At 31.4% G+C, this 18,051-nt stretch overlaps 1 protein-coding gene across 1 annotated transcript; it reads left to right on the top strand.

Annotated features, from left to right (window-relative positions):
* The first annotated feature begins 1,660 nt into the window (after window positions 1–1,660).
* LOC127737126 (solute carrier organic anion transporter family member 4A1-like) lies at window positions 1,661–17,742 on the top strand. The gene is made up of 12 exons (XM_052247660.1): window positions 1,661–1,716; window positions 2,926–3,268; window positions 4,416–4,623; window positions 4,930–5,032; window positions 5,717–5,838; window positions 8,371–8,492; window positions 9,623–9,761; window positions 10,292–10,484; window positions 10,695–10,845; window positions 12,518–12,684; window positions 16,920–16,984; window positions 17,453–17,742. The coding sequence occupies exons 1-12, from the start codon at window positions 1,661–1,663 to the stop codon at window positions 17,740–17,742; spliced, it is 1,959 nt and encodes a 652-aa protein (XP_052103620.1).
* The last annotated feature ends 309 nt before the right edge of the window (window positions 17,743–18,051 follow it).

Raw genomic sequence — 18,051 nt, 5'->3', positions numbered from 1 at the left:
ACATACATAGATATTTTCTATGTATGTGCTTGTCCCAAGTCAGGAGCCTGTAATTCAGTGGTTGTCGTTTGTTTATGTGTTACATATTTGTTTTTCGTTTATATTTTTTTGTACATAAATTAGGCCGTTAGTTTTCTCGTTTGAATTGTTTTACATTGTTATAGCTGACTATGCGGTATGGGCTTTTCTCATTGTTGAAGGCCGTACGGTGACCTATAGTTGTTAATTTTTGTGTCATTTTGGTCTCTTGTGGTGAGTTGTCTCATTAGCAATCATACCACATCTTATTTTTTAAATATAGATAATAGTGAAAAATAAATGACATTTTCAGTGATAAGTAGGGACCATTCTGATAAATGGTTATCTCATAGATTTGAGATATGAAGAGACACTGAAGATAACACATTTATATGTAAACTGAATGTTTATCTGAGTTGTGTTTGATCTTTATGTAATAATAAACAATAAAAATGCAAAAACAAGGATAAGACAAAACAGGAAGAGGTAGGCTTAGAAACATAATTATAAAAATCTAGCATTAAAATTAGATATTCCCATATGTTATTCAATTTTTTTCATTTCATATCTATCATAACCTCGTATAATGTTTGATGTGACGAAATCTATTTTTATATGTACCTCATCACTGTCTCTGTTCAATAATAAAAATGTGCCTAAGCGGGATTGAATTGTCTTTCATATTTAGTGTTACGATTTATATGCACTTCAAACAAATGTGAATACCATATCTAACTTTACCAAGGTTTTATCAGACTTGTATTCCAAGGTCAATCTAAACTATTTTCATACAAATAACTTTATACGCAATAATAGAGATGCCAGAAATAACCCCAATATTTCGTATAACATTGACAATAAGTCGTACATTATAATGTTAAGACAATAAGAATCGTCGATACGAGGATGGTATTTCCCCGATTGGTTTATCACTAAACACATCAATGAAGGTCGTAATGGTGTCATTATATTTTGATTACATTTACTGTTCAAAAATTATAATAAATAACACTTATAACTCTGACAGTGGTTTAAACAGTTCATTTAATTGTGTACGTGTAATATAGAATTATCAGACATCAGGTCTTTGATTATTGTTTTTATTGGGTAATGATACAGTTATCACTTTCTTTATGCCCTATTTAAAGGATAATAACAGGGTTTTTAACTTTCTAAATATAGTATGTATAGTGTGATAAGAGGTTTGTCACTTTCGTAATGCCATTTTAAAGAGTGATGCTATGGTTAACGTTGTCACTTTCTAAATGCCATATCAATAGGGAAAAACTTGGATTGTTACACTTGATTTTCTGGTTTTTTTTTTTTTTTTTTTTTTTTTAAATACGATGTATCTCAAAAATTTTTGCGTCGCATGACTACTTTCAACCAATGTAACAGATGTACCAAATAGAAATATATTAACGTCGCGATTTAGATCTTGGAATGTGATGTGGGATATGAAGTAACACTTTCTATATATATATATATATAAACATTTGGTTGATGTCAAATATATGTAATAGTATTTATTGAACCTACTTGTATTGAAGTTGTTCATAATGTTAAATAATCTTATAGATAAAAAGGACTTGTTGTACATACTAGCTAGTTGTTACAAGTTCTTCTGCCTGTGTCATCGAGAATGGTCGCCAATCAAAATGAAGATCGCCGCTATGGGTGTGGGCCAATAAAATTTAGGTAATCTTTTTTTTTATATATAGTATTCATTAAATAAAGGCAACAGTAATATACCGCAGTATAATAGTTAAATTTGTTTAAGCAAGAAATAATATGAATAACAAATTAAATCCGGTTACTAATTAAATCAGAGAGCAACACATCAAATATAGGACGGAAAAGTAAAATCACAAAAATACTGAACTCCGAGGAAAAAGTAAAATCACAAAAATACTAAACTCCGAGGAAAATTCAGATCGGTAAGTCCCTAATGAAATGGCAGAATTAAAAAGTTCAAACACACCAAACGAATGGATAACAACTGTCATATTCCTGACTTGGTACAAACATATTCTTATGTAGAAAATGGTGGATTAAACCTGGTTTTATAGCTAGCTAAATCTCTCATTTGTATCACAGTAGCATCAAATTCCATTATATTGACAACGATGTGTGAACAAAACAAACAGACATGAAACACGGGAACAACAGAAACACTGAACTACAAATGCAAACGGACCATCTGATAACAACTGCCATATTCCTGACTTGGTTTGATGATAACTAATCATAGTTTTTTTTGGGTATGTTTAATAGTTCAAAATATTACTTGTTATAAAAATAAGAAAAGGTAGTATGATTGTCAACGACGTAGACAGGCTACCATACGGCTTTCAATAAAAAACAAAACCCATATCGTATAATAAGCTTTAAACGGCCCCTCAATGACAAAATATATTTCAAGCGAAAAACAAAGGTCTTATTTGTGATAAAACAATTAAACGAAAAACAAATATGAAAGGCAGCAATCAGTGTTAACCACTGAACTACAGGCTCCTGACTTGATGTTCATTCACATTGTAATAATAATAAGTCTGTTTAACGATGGATGTTCAGCATCTTGTATCTGATCTTTTTCGTACAAAATATTAATCTTGTCATTATCTTATAATTTATCATAATTTACTTTACTTCCATTAATCCATTATTTTATGTTTTTATCGAACACCCTTACCATCACCATCTGCTTACCCTTCTGACACACATGAGATCACCCCCGTTTTTGTGCGGTTCGTGTTGTTCTATGTAGCGTTTTGTAGATCGTTGTTTGTCTTTTTATGTTTTTCTTTAAGGCCACGATGTTGTCTGTTATTATTGTAATTATATTTGTTATTGTCATTAAGGTATCTTCTGCATTTTTACAAATTATACATGACTTTTTATATTCAGTTGTATACAGAGACTGAATTCAATCCGATGGCACGTTTTCTGGCAATGCATTTTCAACTTTTTCGGTGGATTCATTGTAAGTGGCGTGGTGAATGTAATCATTCCAGCTCTAGAAAAACGTTATGAACTGTCTAGTTCAAAATCGGCCATCATCGTCAGTGCCAATGATTTTGGAGCTTTCGTACTATTAATCTTTATCGGTTACTTTGGAGAAAGACGCCATAAACCTAAACTGATGGGGTCTGGAATCTTATTAATGGCGTTTGGTTGTCTTGTATTTTCTCTTCCGCAGTTTATCGGAGAAAAGTATGCTTACACAATTTCAGGTATGAATATTTCTCACGTGTCATTACATCTAAGCAGATTTCTTATTTGTTTATACACAGAGCTTATGTAAAACAGACCTCGATAGTTGAGAGGTATCAATTACACAGTTTTAAAGACATCTTCACGTATAGTTACGATAGGAACTTGAATGAATTTAGATACTAAGGAATGATTTTCATGATTATAAATTGCCAAGACAAACTGTTTTTTTGTTGTTAAAATCATGAGGTCAGTTTAAAAATCAATGAAATGGTAGCACATATATATTATCATAGATCCGTTTTTTATTCTGTAGTTAGTCCTCACTTCGGTTTTGTCTGTAATCTATTATATAGTCATTTTATAAAATTTACTGTTTGCAAAATTATAAATTATTCTAAATAATAAGGATGTTCTTGTCCTAGGCAGAAGCCCTGGCCGTGTTAGGCGCAACTTTTTGGAAATTTTTGTCCTCGGAGCTCTTCAGCTTTGTACTTGTTTTGGCTTTCAAACTTTTTTCATCTGAGCGTCATTGGTTGGTCTTGTGTGGACGAGACGCACGTCTGGCGTATTGAACTTTATGCCTAGTACATTTTGTTACCTATTATTCGTGTGTTTCTTTGTCCTATATGTTCTCCCATTTATTTGTATTGTGGTCCTGTCATGTGATGTTGTCGTTTTGGTGTTGTGTTTGACGTTGCCATAAAAGCGGGAGGTTTGGCATGCCACAAAACTAGGTTCAACCCACCATTTTTTTTCTTAAAATGTCCTGTACCAAGTCAGGAAAATGGCCATTTTTATATTATAGTTCGTTTCTGTGTGTGTTACATTTTTATGTTGTGTTTTTGTTGTGTTTTTGTTGTGTCGTTGTTCTCTACTTATATTTGATGCGTTTCCCTCAGTTTTAGTTTGTAACCGGATTTGTTGTTATCTCTATCGATTTATGAGTTGCGAACAGCGGTATACTACTGTTGCCTTTATTTATATATCAAAAGGTTCTCTGAAAACAGAAGTTAAGCAATTGATTACTTAAAACAGCTTTAATAGTCAATACTAATAAATATGTGATTAAAGTAAATTTAAGATATGTTTCATTTCTACGACTTCGCCATCATGAGGTAAATAATATTGAAATAAGGGAGTTGCGATATCTAATTTTCCATATTTCACTAGATTCGTCTAAGAATTGGAGTGACAACCTTTGCAGCACAAGAAATACAACGTCTTCATGTTCATCGGACGTTGATGACATCAAAGAATACTTCAAAGCTTATTATGCCTTGTTTATTGTTGGACAGATGTTATTAGGAATAGGTGCTGTTCCCATGTTTACTATTGGGCTTAGTTATATAGACGAGAACTGTAAACAGAAATTAACATCATTTTATATAGGTGAGATAAATATTGTTGTTTGATGAATAGATATACTTACGATCTGAAAAAATTAATATTAGTGTTATGAATTTTTCTTTTATAAATTCTCAGCGATTTAAGACATAAAACAGATTGCTTACACAAAGTACTTGAAATTGCTTTCTTTTTTTAAGTTATGTTAAATTGGAAGTTAGAAATGATGATATGAAATAATTCGAAAGTGACATAATCCGGAGCGTTCTCTTACACATACATTTTCATAATGTAGCGAGATACAATGAAAGGTTCATAATATTATTCAATATTCTGTACATTAATTTTCAGGTTTAACATTTTGCTCAAATGCAGTTGGGGTTGCCATAGGTTACATCGTAGGAGGTAATGTTCTGAACGTCTTTGTTGACGTAGACAAATTTGACATAGCAAAGTAAGTACATTTGTTATACACAAAGGCGTCTTCAGTCGACTATTGACAATGTATGAATGACTGTGCAATTATTTGGTCGACAAAGGATTAAGAACAATAAAAAAACAAAGAACCAATCTAAAAGTATTCGCTGTTACTGAGAGCTAGTTAATAGTTATATTTCAACCGAAGAAGAAACCATTTTCCCTTTATGTTTTTCTTATGCATCTGCAGTCTTTGTTTTATTCATGTTCTTCCAATGTATCTTCCTATGTTTTGATTTATGTTCCGATTTAGTATCTTCCATCTTTTAGCATTTATGTTTGTCAAACTATCCTAGAAAAGAATTTATGTTCTTCCTTAAGTATTTTCAAACTTTTTCGGTACGTGTTCCTGTGTAAACCTTTAAAGTTTTACTATTCATGTTCTTTCTATGTTCTTAAACTTATTTTGATACTCGTTCTTCCACGGTATTTTCAAAATGATTTGATTCGTGACTTTTCGGCATCTTTGAAATATTTTGATTCACATGCCTTCTCGATATCTTTGAAATTTTTGATTCACGTGCCTTCTCGGTCTCTATGACATATTTTAACCCATTCGCTTTGTATGTGTTTTAACCTCACTAGTTCCTGTTTATCATGTGTATATAACCAAGTTAATCATTAATAAAAGGAGAGCAATATTAATGTTTTATTGTTTCAGCTTACCACTGACATCATCAGATCCGCAATGGGTAGGAGCATGGTGGATTGGAATCATAATAGCTGTTCCAGCATTTATTTTAGTTTCTTTTCCAATACTTGGGTATCCTCGACGTCTTCCAGGTAAATGCTGATTTTTTTATAGCTTAAGATATATCGAGAGTATCTACAAAACTTTCTTCACTACTTTAACATATCTACAGACATTTAATACACCATCTGTTTAGTAACAAGTAGTTCATTATTTATATGATTAAAATAAAACTTTTTTGTCTATTCAATGAAAAAAAATTGGCTTTATACTCTTTATTCATAATTATTGGTTTCCAACTTTATTTCAACAGCGTTCATATATTGAAGGTAATTTCACAAAAAAACGTGATGTTCCTTTTAATTCTGTTGACAGTTATGATTTTTCTACTCTCTACACTACACTTCTACACAATCTTACCAAGAAAAAGTTTTCATATTTAATTAAAAGGTCTTTTGAAAAATCTCATTGCAAATTTGTTTTGATGTAAAGCATTTTCTGTAACGAAAAAGGAAAGTATGCTAGACACACTCACTGGAAATGTGAAGATATGATAAAAGCTATAAATACGTTTCGGCGATAAAGTTTATCTACAGCTTGTAGGTATTCCTATGGGCACTAACTGTTCCCCTTTAATAGCAGATTTATTCCTATATTGCTATGAATCTCAGTTTATGACCAAACTCAGTAAAGACACGTCATTGTTACATTTGGTTGATACATTGAACAATACCTACTGTTATCTTGATGATATTGTTTCGTTAAATAATCCAGCGTTCTCTAAATTCACTACCGAAATTTACCCAAAGGAACTTACTTTATCTAAATCTAACATAAACAGCAGTAGTTGTGCTTTTCTAGATTTAGACATTTCAACTTCTAAAGAGAAACTCCTTATATAAATTTACGACAACAGAGACGATTTTCATTCCCTATTTTTATTTTTCCTTTTTTAGACAGCGATGTTCCTTTGGCTCCATCAAACTGTGTGTCTATATCCCAACTCGTGCGTTATGCCCGTGTGTGTAGTGATGTCATAGATTTTAACGAACGTAATCTATGCATCACTGGTAAATTATTAAGTCAGGGACTTCGTTACCATAAATAACTTAAAACTTTTATCAAATTCTTTCATAGATACAAAGATTTGATTAGTAAATAAGTGAAGGTTATCTTACCAATGTTGTAATTAGATCTTTGAATATAGTTTACATTGGCACAAATATCGATTTTGTCATCAGCAAATTAAAACGTAACTTAATTTGTATTCTTTTCTAACGGGATATAAAATCACACCCGTGTTCATTTCCATCTATAAAAAGTTAACTCCAAACTATCCTACTGCCTGTCGATACATTTTTTTTTTTTTTGCATTGCACAAGTCATGTCTTCTTTGACTGTCCATGACGTTAAAATACTTAATCCATGGAATGTGTTCTAGTTGATTTTAGTTTCTGATGCATGATTTTTTATTATTAATTGTTTATGGCATTTAGATAACTGTCAGTAACTGCGAGTACTCTCAAATCGTACTTTCTCGTTAATTCGACCTGTTGATACTATTTGTTATGCTTTTTTGTTATTTAATGTTTACTTATTCAGGGTTATATCTCGTCTACTAGTAAATACCAGTAGATAAATGTTTGATATTATAATAAATTTTCACTTCTTCGTACTATGGACAACAAAATTATTTGTTTTGTTAAAAATATTTACATTCCTCATTAAAACTGTATACCTTACAACAAAATTATTTTCATTTACCTGTGTATATCATTGTATTTGGCGGCTTTTTGTTCAAGTTTATTGTTTTTTTTAATTGTTTAACATCTCACAGCGGTATACTACTGTTTCCTTTATTTATTCACCCCTTATTTTATTGATTTTGTATTTACATTGTATCGTAGATCAAATTTATTCGTTCAGTGTATGTTCACTTGTTATGTCTTTTGATTGAGTCAAGCCATTTCAATTAATATTTTATAGTGTGTCTTTCTATGTTGTGATGTTACACTATTGTTCCAGATAAAGGTGAAGGTTGATACCTTATTAAAACGTTTGAACCCGCTGCATTTGTTTGCACCTGTCTTAAGTCAGGAATCTGATGTTCAGTAGTTGTCGTTTGTTGATATGGTTCATAAGTGTTTCTCGTTTCTCGTTTTTTATATAGATTAGAACGTTAGTTTTCCCGTTTAAATGGTTTTACACTATTAATTTTTGTGGCCCTTCATGGCTTGCTGATTGGTGTGAGTCAAGGCTCCGTGTTGAAGACTGTACTTTGACCTATAATGATAAAATTTAACAAATTGTGACTTGGATGGAGAGTTGTCTCATAGGCACTCATACCACATCTTCTTATATCTATCAAATGTTTTTTTCTGAACATTGAATCATAAGCTTGAAACAATTGTACATTTGCATTGGCAAGAGCAGCTACGAAGAAGTCAATCATGATAACCCTCTTTGGTATAACAACATGTTATAATGAATCATAATTTTTTTTCATCAACGACTGACATAGCTATTTGGAAATGCAATATGGCTACTGAAAAAACAGGTTATTGCGTAAATAAAATGATATTCAAAATTTCCTTTTGTCAGATTTTGTTTTTAATATTGACAAGGTTATAAAGAGCTTCAAAAGCAAAGACAGTCTGAAGCGTACGATAATGATGCGGAACAAATCACTGCACAAGCATCATTTGGTAAAAACTGGAAAGATTTTCCACGATCATTTCAGCTTTTGGTAAGGTTTGAATTCATAATATTATTGAATAATCTTGAGAATATCTATGAGGGTACACATGAGGGTAAATTGTTTGTGTTGCATATTCAGTTCTTTTTGTGGTGATAACCATATGCAAACATAATACCCAATCCTGTCCATGTGTTTGTTTTAAAAATTTTAATGTGAAATAGATTTTTTTTATTTTGTCCTGCTACACATTGATATAACACGTGATTTTAATAAAAAGTAATATCAAACATAATGACAAACTTTTTGCATTAATGTCCTTCAAGTAGTTACAGTTATTATTTTGGATGGAGATATTTTAGCATGATATATAAGGTTTGCAACCAAACTGATGTTTAAATCATTCATTCAAACAAACACACATATACATCGAAATTGATCGAAATTGTCTTTTAACGTTGCACTATTTGACTGTGTAATTCGTGTTGATTTGGTTTTTGTTAGTCAAACAATAAACTATAAACTTTTTATAAGCTACTATAACCTTTACGAACCTGTAGAATGATTTGATTGTGTAGTAATGCATATTGTTACTCTTTATATTTTATGGTCCAACAACCAAACAAGCTTAATTTATTTACATTATAAAAATTCAAGTGTATATTTTGTTATTCAACTGTGTTCCTCGTTTTATTGTTGTGTGATTTTTATATTAATGCACATTAACAAGGTAACGAATTTATTGAATAAAATGATCTGTGAACGTAACTCTCGTGTTTAGGTTTTCTCGACAATACATCATTTGAAGCATGTTTCCTATTGACTAAATAATGGAATTCAAATGAATGTTAAAGAAATGTACCGTGGCATTTGATTTTGCCTTTTTTTTATAAGAGATTTTCTGTGTTGAATTTTCTTTGAAGTGCGGTGTTTTTGTTCTTGTACTTTTTATTTAAAAATAAAACTATGATGACGCAATTTATAGTATTATTTATAATTTCGCCACATGTAGGATTTATTTTGATGAACATGTTTTTTTCCCTCAAGAAACCAAGTAAAAAGATGATATTGGTTTAACCGACGATCATTTACAAACAGAAACACTGACATATATCAGAAATACGTATCCTATGACCGAAAGACATATTCTATGTTTCAAGGATTTTTAAACTGTCTTTCAGATCAAGAACCCTACATATGTTTTCCTTTGTTTGAGCAGTGTGTGTGAAACTTTGCTTATTGGTGGCACTGCAACGTTTGTATCAAAAATAATACAAGAATTTTTCAATGTTGACCTAGCTACTGCAGGAATTATTATTGGTAATTCCAAAATGAGAATACTAATTATTGGATATATATGTATACTTTGAAACGATCGAGTAAGCACTAGTGAATAAACGGCAGGTAAAAAGATAATAACAGTTGGATCTGCATCTTTCGGAGGGCGATTACTCATTTATGTGAATATTGTTTATTCTGTGTGTAACACAATGAACGACTTATTTATCAGAAAAAGACATTAAAATTCGATTGTAACATTACGATTGGTTAACATTAACAGCTGAAACTATCCGACTGTTAATTGCAAGGTCTGAAAATTGCGTGTTTTTAAACTATAAAGGTTCAAGTGATTATCGCAACAAAGGTTTAAACTGATATAAGTACATGTATTTCCAGGCTGATTGAGTTGCCTTACATAATGTTTTTATTTTAATGTATGAATTAACATGGTATTTACGTCAATGAAGCAAAAACCCAACAACAGAAAACAAAACAAAATAAAACGTGTTGAGATTAGCATATCATCTCAAACAAAAGTCTTTTTTTATTATTTCATTATTTTGTGACAGGTGCTTTAACAATCCCTGGATCTGGCGGTGGAATGATATTTGGAGGATATATGGTTAAGAGGCTAAATCTGAAGCTTCGTGGAATAATATACTTTTGTTGCATTAGTATTGGCCTCGCAGCTTTACTTGGACCATCATTCTTAGCAAGTTGTCCGAGTCAACCACTTGCTGGAGTGTCAACAAACTACAAAGTGTGAGTTATTAGTTTTCTGACTTGTCATATAAATACTATTACTTTAATAGTCAAGGACATTACTACGGAAAAAATTGTAAAGTAAACAAAACGTAGCAATCAAAATAGAAATTACGTAAATATATTAAGACATAATTTCCCTGAAGTTAAGTTATAAATTTTATCTTTTAAACTGAGTTCGGAAAACTTAACAAAGAATATTATTTTCAGAGAAGTTGGAACTACCTTGATTGCTGGTTGTAATAATGAGTGTGGTTGCACAACAGCAGGGTTTGAACCAATATGTGATGAAAACAAATTAGTTTACTTTTCACCTTGTCATGCAGGTTGTAAAGAAGCTATTATTGCAAATGGAACAAAGGTAGTATATTTTGTATTTTCTTAAACACTTGAGTTCTGTAAACAACATAATTTTTGCAAGCGATTAAATGAGAAGAAAAATAACGCAACTATATACTAATCATCAGTCGAACCACTTTCAGATAAATGGATAACTAAAATTAAAAGAGTTGGTCCGCTTTTTTCCATGAAAAAGAATGGCCAATGTAGATACAAGTATCTTGTCTTACGGGAGGATAAATCATATATCGTAAAAAAATCATTCTGATTAAAAATAAAAATGACATTATCAAGGTGCTTGATTTCTTGATTGACAACATATTTGTTACGTTTAGAGGACGTGTTTTCAACAAACAATCTTTTTTTTTCATGTGAACAAACTGTGCCCCCCCATCTAGCCAACTGGTTCCTTTATTCATATACAGATGAATACTATATAGGTTTATTTTAGTCAACAGTATGCTCTAGCTTTCTGCTAGATGATGTTCTCTAACTAAATATTTCAAATTTGGTGACTATGTTAAAAGTATTATTATTAATAATTCAAGAGAGAGAGGTTTAGAAAGCTTTAAAACCAGGTTTAATCTACAATTTTCTACATAAGAAAATGCCTGTACCAAATCTGAATATCGTTTGATGTGTTTGGGCTTTTGATTTTGCCATTTGATTAAGGACTTTCAGTTTTGAATTTTCCTCGCAGTTCAGTATTTTTGTGATTTTATTTTCTCATTATCTAAGTTGAGTTAAAGGATACAATAGATACAGTTAAGTCCGCTTCATATCTTGAAATTCATCTAGATATTGTTAATGAACGTCGGTTGAAAACAAAACTTTACGACAAAATAGATATTTTGAGCTTTCCCATTGTGAACTTTCTATTTCTATGTAGCAACATTCCTGCAGCGCCTGCATACAGGGTATATATCTCAAATTGATACGATATTCCAGGGCTTGTATTTCCTTTCATGATTTCCTTGATAGAGGATTGCTTCTCACAAAGACGTTATGAAACCAAGAGTTCTAATTGGTGATGTTGAAATCAACCCTTCGTTATTTTTACGAACGCCATCATGAGTTTGTTGGCCGTTATGGAATATTCGTTTGAGATATGATAACGTATATGTTCCTAATGTTGTAATTACAATCCCGTTCCCTTTTTCCGAATGTGACCTTCAGAATTATTAATTGGTTTGTACTGATATAAGCAATACGACGGGTGCCAAATGTGGAGTAGGATCTGCTTATCCGTCTGGAGCACTTGAGATCACCCATAGTTTTTGGTGGGGTTGATGGTGCTCAGTCTTTGGTTTTTCATTGTTGTGTTTTCTTAACTTTTTTTTGTTTGTTTGTCTGTTTGACTTTCTTTTTAGCCATGGCGTTGTCAGTTTATTTTCGACTTATGAGTTTGAATGTCCCTCTGGTATCTTTTGTCTCTGTTTTAGTAGAATTCGCTAAATTGTTTAAAGGATCAAATGGAAACATAATTGATAACTTAATATGTTATCCTCATTGTTATGGAACATACTAGTATGTGAATTCTGACATTTCGGCTGTACTAAGTACAGCACATTACATGAAGAAATCTGTTACAAATCTAAACCAAACGAAATAATGTAACCGTCATTTTCTTTTTAAGTTTTACAATCAAATTAATACATGAATATAATTTCTTTATATATTTTAATCTATTTCAGTCGTATATGAATTGTGATTGTATAAGCCCAGCTCAAAACACCGTGTTGGCAGTGTCTGGTTCCTGTTCTGAAAAATGCAACTGGTTTTATGTGTTTTGTGTATTATTCTTCCTTATAATGTGGTTCACATTTTCAACCATGTCACCAATCGTCACAGCAATATTCAGGTATTATTTATTCTAATCAAAATTTTTATTTGTATTTCTATTATCAAAGCAAGTAAGTTAATTTTTGCCTTAAAAACATACAAACGGATTTACAGATCCTATTTAAAATAATTATTGAAAACAAAGTAACAAAAGTACCGAACTCCAAGGAAAATTCAAAACGAAAAGTCCCTTTTGAAATGACAAAATCCAAAGCTCAAACGAATCGAAAACAACTATCATTTTCCTGACTTGGTATATGCATTTCCTTGTGTAGAACATGATGGATTAAACCTGGTTTTGTAGCTCGTTAGCATGTCATTTGTATGACTCATACACTTCCATTATATTGACAACAATGTGTGAACAAAAGCAACCGACATAATAGGTAACAAGTCAAAAATAAGGGAACATCAGTCAACATTGTTGTATAATTTTAATCACTAACAAAACAAACAAATATTTCTTCAAAGAAAAACAAAATAGCAAATTGTCAAAGCACAAATAAAAACAAGAATACAAAAATTACCATAGCACAATCAAACAATGGCGGGACGTATAAATACCGAGCCACGCCAAACGGATTTTACCGAAAATGAACTAAGCAGTCAAGTTTAAATAATTTAGAAAGACAAATAAATTTCACCATCTGGTTGTTGACAAAGGAACTCCGACTCATATGACAATAAAAACAGGTCGGCAATGACAGGCGCGCAGTTAGTTTCAATAGGATGCCTACAATTTGTTTAAATTCAACACATATGTTGTCTATGAGAAACTCAAGCATACTGATCACTTGTTCCTCTGTGTTGCAGGTTTTACCCTTTTGTTTACTATTATCAAAATATGCCGTTAGGCATCCCAAAGTAAAAATTTAAAGCGTATGCTTCCTTTTTTATCTTGAAAAGCATTGTGGATTACGTGACTCTGTACTTATTTGTCCTTCATTATGACTCTGTGACGTGACTCTGTACTTATTTATTCCTCGTTGTGTTTTTGTTCTAATAATTTTGTATTCTTGTCTTTCATTTTTGCTAATGTGCTTTGTCTATATGCCTTTTTGTGTTTCTTTTATACATATGACGTGGATCTGTATTTATACATCCCGTCATTATGTTATTGTGCTATTGTAATTTTTGTATTCTTTTTTTGCTAATGTTCTTTGTTCTATATGCCTTTTTGTGATTCTTTGTTTGTTTTTATAGGGATTTAAGATTATAACAATCTTGACTGCTGTATCTCTATTTTTGACATTTTTACCTATTATGTCTGTTTGTTTTGTTCACACATCCTTGTCAATATAATGGAATTTGATGCGACTTTCATACAAGTGAAAGGTTTAGCTAGCAATAAAGCCAGGTTTAATCTTCCATTTTCTACATAAGAAAATGCCTGTACCAAGTCAGGGATATGAAAGTTGTTACCCAGTCGTTTGATGTGTTTGAACTTTTGATTTTGCCATTTGAATATGGACTTTCCGTTTTGAATTTTCCTCGGAGTTCAGTATTTATGTGATTTTACTTTTTATATCTTTTAGACGATTCTTCAATTTTCATGGGGAATGGTAATATATAGGGATGAAAAGTCAAAAGTTTTGATAGAATTAAAAGGATTTTTTTTCAGTTGCAAATATAATTTATTGATAACAACATTCCAAATTATTAAGATTAATTATTCATAACTCTTTAAAATGATACACATATTTGATTTTATTGACCATGCATTCCAGAAAATTATTGCATTAATTGAAAATAAGCCCATAGTAACTGAAATGCTTATTTAGAATTCATTTCGTCCCATCCTTTAAGCCTTGAAGTACATTTATTGATAATTGTCTGAATATAATTTACCTTGTATAACCCAGGAAAGTATACACAAGGGGCCCTGTGTTAAAAATAATCCATTGTTCAGGGATAAACGGTTGACTCTATTATGAAAAAAATATATTTTAGCACATAATTCACATTCTTATTCATTAATTTGTCCGTATGCAATGTATCTACAACTATCATACTATTGACAATTTTTCAATTAGACTTTGAAGTAATCCTTTTATTTCATTTAATAATTTACAAAACATGGTTATATTTGATAAATTAGATTTCTGCTCACAAGTTTTGTAGAATATGAGTATTTACGTGTTCTTTTTCAACAATTTCTTTTTATATTGGCTGCTATATTACAATATTGTTTTTTCTTTAAATGCAATTAAAGTGCACTTGTTCACATTATATCAAAATTCTGTTTCAAAAGAGGGGCGAAAGATACCAGAGGGACATTTAAACTCAAAGATCAAAAATAAACTGACAACACCATGGTTAAAAAAAGAAAACGATAAACAAAAAAATAATAGTACACAGGACACAAAATAGAAAACTAAAGACTATGCAACACGAACCCCACCAAAAACTGGTTGTGATCTGTAAAACGAATATTCCGTAACGGTCAACCAACTCGTGATGGCGTCCGTAAAATTTACGAAAGGATGATTTCAACTTCACCATTTGGAAAACTTGGTTTAATAGCTTCTTTGTGAGCAGCAACCCTCTATCTAGAAAATCAAGATAGGAAATACAAGTCCTTGAATATCGTATCAATTGCCAATTTGGTAAATATATGTACATGTAACACTCACAAACGAGTCCTTCCACCAGACGTGTCCGATTCCCCAAACGTGTCCTTAATATTCAAAATTCCCCAAACGTGTCCGATTTCATAACCCCCAAACGTGTCCAATAATTGTTATTCGCCAAAACGTGTCCACTATTAAACGCCAGAACGTCTCACGTCTTTTAGCGCTAATACATGTATGTCCTAAATGAAATTGATAACGTTTACGGCAATTCTATGATAGGGGATACAGGTGATGAAGTTGTCATTTATTAACATTATTGAGATCTAGTTAGTTCAGTTTACGGCAATTCTATGATGGGGGACACAGTTGATAAAGTGGTCATTTATTAGCATTTATCTGTTCAATGCCGGTTGTTAATGAATATCATAATTGCAAATTTAATCTGTAACATATGAATTAACTTTCGATGAAATTGCTTATTGTCCAGTTGCAAGTATTTCATGCTCATTTAGAGCGAACATACAAATAAGTCTAGAGTTGAACTAATCGTTTACTATGTAAATTATTTTGTACTAATAGACTCCGATGATGCCTTTTATAATAATCCAAATATTGCACGGCGGGTTTTCAGCAGAATTGACTTTTTTTTGTCAACAGTTCTAATACTTTAAAAGCTCTTCAAATCATAAACGGGTTATCCGGTTTTTTTAATAAATTTTAGGTTTCCAACATCACTAAAGGCCCACGATCAAAAGACATAACGTCCAGTGCCAAATATTTCATGCATTATTTGAAAGACATCTTGTTAACAATACATATAATGTAGATAGGTTCTACAAAAGTATTACGGTTATTCAGGATTTAATACTAGTTGGGATTTTCACGTAAAAAATTTAAGAGCGAGAAAAGACCATTTTTTATGACTTCAGTAAGAAACTACTTCAATCTACGTTATGTAATATGATACCCTTTTAAATAAAATGTGCGGAAATTAAAAAAAAAATGTTGCCTTCAAAAATACAACTTATGGCACCATGAAAGAGTGAAATGCTATAAAGGTTTTAATGCGCAGAGAAAGTGACATTCTCCCTACACGAGGTATCTGTTTTAATATCTACAATTTAACTGAGCATGGCTGCTTACATTTACATCCAACATAGCCGAACGGACACCCCACTTTTATCCAAGTTATACTGTTTGTTTAAAAAAGACATAAAGTACTTTTTTTTTATTTTGTAATGAAATAGTAAAATGAGTTAATGAAAAAGCAATAAATAACATACGTATTTATAATATGGACACGAATGATAGTTCCAATTAAAAAAAAAATAAGCTTCATATGGACATGTTTGGGGGGTTGGACACGTTTGGGTGTTTATTAAAAAAATGGACACGTTTAGGCGTTTATACAAATGACAAGCTTTGGAGCCCTTTTACAACTAGACATGTTTTGCAGTTCAGTGACGTCAATGTGGACACGTTTGGGGGGAAGGACACGTTTCTGAGTGTTACATATATACTCCGTATGCATGCGCTGCTGGAATATTATAATAAACTATTTTTTTGGAAATTCTTTAAAACTAATATAGTTTGTCTTTAATGGTGTGAGATAAGAAACAATATTTTCAGGTTGTTATAACACATATAAAATGTTATGTTTTCTTTTGTTTAATCTATACAGATGCGTCCCGAATGATCAAAGATCTTTTGCTATTGGTTTACAGGTGCTACTTGTTCGTTTGTTAGGTAAATATTATAATATCAATAGTAGTGGACAAATGTTGAGAAAAACATAACAATTTAGATACAAAAGCAGTAGAATAGAAGACAGATTTGTAATTTTTATAAATGACTTTGAAATGTGACAAACTGGGCCACGATTCTCTGTTATAAATCATTTTAAAAAAACCCTCCATTTTTTGTTTTATTTTACAGAACAATATACTTGAATATCACTTTAGATAACTCTTGGTTCCTCATTTTATACACTCAAATCACTGTTATATTGCATATTCTTACTTTGTGATGCATGTGTAGCACCGTACCTAATTTTAAATTAGAAAATTCATGCAATATTTTTTTTTTCCATATACCTGAACTTGTTGCGACTGACATTGGTACTTCCCCCCATTATATTTGTTATATTTGTATAATGATAGAAATACAATTGATTTTGATAAAACATCTTACAATGTATTGATTGATGCGTTGCAGGTACCACTCCTGGTCCTATATTTGTGGGCGCAATAATTGACAGTTCATGTGATGTATGGCAGAATACATGTGGAGAGCAGGGATCTTGCTGGATTTATAACAAGTCAGATTTAGGACTTCGTATAATGGTTTGGTGGATATGCTTAAAAGTGTTGGGATTTATATTCTTATTCTTAGCAGCTAAATTTTATAAACCTCGAAAAGAGAGTACAGAAATAAAGGTCTCACAACCAGAAAGTGACAAAGTGAAAAATAAATTTGACATAGAGGAAGAATTTACAAAGCTTTGATTCTTAATCGAGGCATTTCATACGAAAAAACTGTCAATCATACATGATAAAACATGCATTTTTCTGATTGATTAAAGAAAAAGATATGTAAGGACGCTTACGGAATGGACTTTGATATTAATGCAATATAAAAAAAACTTTTGAAATTCTAAGTGGCTATACTTTTTGGTCGTTTTTGTTTATAGCTATTCATCCTTTCTTATAAGTCTGGATTTTCAAATATTTTGGCCTCGGGCATCACTGGAGAGACAGTGATTGTCGAATTGCGCATCAAGTGTAGCAAAATTGGTACCGTTGATGTTATTAAGA

The sequence above is a fragment of the Mytilus californianus genome, unplaced genomic scaffold (assembly GCF_021869535.1).
Source record: "Mytilus californianus isolate M0D057914Y unplaced genomic scaffold, xbMytCali1.0.p SCAF_4, whole genome shotgun sequence".
NCBI classification, from domain to species: Eukaryota; Metazoa; Mollusca; class Bivalvia; order Mytilida; family Mytilidae; genus Mytilus; species Mytilus californianus.
The sequence above is the reverse complement of the archived record's forward strand: the minus strand, read 5'-3'. Positions and strand labels throughout refer to the sequence as shown.

Excerpts from the sequence above, each read along its gene's own strand:
- LOC127737126 (XM_052247660.1), top strand. The coding sequence starts at position 1,661 with ATGGTCGCCAATCAAAATGAAGATCGCCGCTATGGGTGTGGGCCAATA. Across the intron at positions 5,839-8,370 it reads GTATCCTCGACGTCTTCCAG|GTTATAAAGAGCTTCAAAAG; the intron begins GTAAATGCTGAT and ends AATATTGACAAG. Across the intron at positions 9,762-10,291 it reads TACTGCAGGAATTATTATTG|GTGCTTTAACAATCCCTGGA; the intron begins GTAATTCCAAAA and ends ATTTTGTGACAG.